Source organism: Octopus sinensis, linkage group LG25 (assembly GCF_006345805.1).
Source record: "Octopus sinensis linkage group LG25, ASM634580v1, whole genome shotgun sequence".
NCBI classification, from domain to species: Eukaryota; Metazoa; Mollusca; class Cephalopoda; order Octopoda; family Octopodidae; genus Octopus; species Octopus sinensis.
The window spans coordinates 1,854,623-1,857,122 of record NC_043021.1 but is presented as its reverse complement, the minus strand read 5'-3'; the positions used below and the strand labels follow the sequence as shown (position 1 = coordinate 1,857,122).

Here is a 2,500-nt window from a genome sequence, read left to right as displayed (position 1 = left end):
TTGTGGAAAATAATTTTATTTTCCCAATCTATTTTTTGTTGAGGAATGTCTTGTTTGAAACTATTTTCTATTGAGATTTGAGATATGTCAAGCTTATCAAAACAACAGGACTTGCAGAAAATACCAATCCTATTTTTTGGGGAGATATTTACCATCATTATTGGAATAGCCATGGAATTTAATTTCACAGTGAAAGGATTAAAAATGATGATGATGATCGTCAACATTTACTGTCCATTTTCCAAGTTGGCATGGGTTGGATGGTTTGACAGGAGCTGACCAGTCAGAGAACTGTCTACACTCCAGTCGTCTGTTTTGGTATGGTTCCTATGGCTAGATGCCCTTCCTAATGGCAACCACTTCACAGAGTGTTCTGGGTGCTTTTTATGTGCTACTGGCATGGGTGGATTTACATAGCACCGACACAAACACGTTTTATGTGGCACCGACACAAGTGCATTTGATGTGTCACTGGCACAAGTACATTTGATGTATCACTGGTGTGTCACCCGCAAGATGGTGGGAGGGAGAGGGAGTGGGGAGCCTGGCCATAAAGGACATGCCTGTACATATAGACGACAGCATTCTGTATCTAACCCCACTTTTTTTTTTTTTTTTCTAAGGTGTGTGAAATAATGAAACCATGAAAGGATCAAAAGGTCCTCCTTGTGGTCAGGTTACTTGATTCTGTAGAGCAAATAGTACCCAACCAGCTGGACAGGATGCTGGTTCGTTGCAGGATTACTTATCTTTGCCAGCTGTGGGATTGAAACCATGACCTTATGATCAGGAGTGTAACACCCTAACCATTAAGCCACATGGGGAGTCATGGCTGCTATTTCTAGCATTTTGTGTACTTGCACAGTGAACTCTCTGATTTGATTACTTTGTGGCCGTTTTAGTTGTTATTTTACTCTGTGCATTCCAACCATGACCATCCTGTCCAATTCCTGCACCATAGAGTGCCATATAGTGGTAACTACATCCTCTAATGTGTCTGCTTTTTTGTAAAATCAATAAAATCTGAAAGATTATTAAAACAATATAAAGTTTAAAAAAACAAACAAACAAAAAAATTAAAAAAGGATTAAAGAGAAATTTGGAAAAAATTGAAAATTTTAGTTTGTTTGTGCACGAAATTATTCTTGAAAAACTATGCTGCATATATACATACATAGATACATGCATACATATATACACACACACAAAATTTAGAGGACTGACCACTAAAAGTGGATAGCCTGTATGCTAAATATAGATGTCAAAATCGCCATTTTCCATATACATACATGCATACATGTAAATATATATATATATATATATACATACATACATACACACACACATCTATTCACAAACATACATATACACATTCACATTATATATACACACACACTCGCGCACACACACACACGAAGCATTTGTTCCACCCCTATTATGTATGCTCTTTACTCTTTTACTTGTTTCAGTCATTTGACTGCGGCCATGCTGGAGCACTGCCTTTAGTCGACCAAATCGACCCCGGGACTTATTCTTTGTAAGCCCAGTACTTATTCTATCGGTCTCTTATGCCGAACCGCTAAGTGACGGGGACATAAACACACTAGCATCGGTTGTCAAGCAATGCTAGGAGGACAAACACAGACACACAAACACACACATACACATATATATATATACATATATACGACAGGCTTCTTTCAGTTTCCGTCTACCAAATCCACTCACAAGGCATTGGTTGGCCCGGGGCTATAGCAGAAGACATTTGCCCAAGATGCCACGCAGTGGGACTGAACCCGGAACCATGTGGTTGGTTAGCAAGCTACTTACCACACAGCCACTCCTATATATAGTTTTCACAATTGCCTTCCTTGGACAGTTCAGTTGAAAGCAACCAGGCTGTCACTTTGAAGTTACTGTCAAACTTTCCCTTATGAAAATAAAATGCGATGCTTTATTTTAAATTGTACTGAGTGGTCATTCAAATAAATGTTCGCTTTTATACATGACTACACATACAAACAAACAAACATATCTATGAGTATATATATATATATCCAATAAGTGGTGGACAGAACTGCTTGCAGTGTAGTGGCGTGTGTGTGTGTGTGTGTGTGTGTGTGTGCATGGAAGTGGATTTGTAATTGCAGTTACTTTCCTTGAAGGCATGCCTCAACGTGAATTATTTTAATATAGAAATACATACACAAAATATATAAATACATACACGCATATATTCATACATGCGTACATACACACAGATGGAGAGAGGGAGAGAGAGAGAGACAGATATATATATATATATATAAAGTGAGTGACAGGGGTGCATAACTGTGCAGTTTGGTGAAGTGAATAATAGTCACGCACACACACTAAGAAAAGCACTTTAGCTGCACAACAACTTACATTTATTAAAACAATTGTTTTGTTCACTTTTTTTTTTTTACATTTTATTTTTTGAAATCTTTTATATAATTTTTGATGTTGCTTTTTGTGGTTT

The 2,500-nt window shown here is 37.4% G+C and overlaps 1 protein-coding gene across 5 annotated transcripts in view; it reads right to left on the bottom strand.

The window, feature by feature from the left end:
- LOC115224470 (uncharacterized protein KIAA0930 homolog) overlaps nt 1-2,500 on the bottom strand; it is a 57,001-nt gene that overhangs the window by 1,810 nt on the left and 52,691 nt on the right. For 3 of the 5 annotated variants that reach the window (XM_036513158.1, XM_036513157.1, XM_036513159.1), the window contains one exon: nt 2,407-2,500. This exon is cut by the window's right edge and continues 120 nt beyond it. The exons of the other annotated variants lie outside the window; for them this stretch is intronic. In XM_036513158.1, the coding sequence (XP_036369051.1) occupies nt 2,451-2,500 (50 nt within the window). In that variant the 3' untranslated portion in view covers nt 2,407-2,450. The remainder of the gene's footprint in view (nt 1-2,406) is intronic. 5 annotated transcript variants of the gene reach the window in all.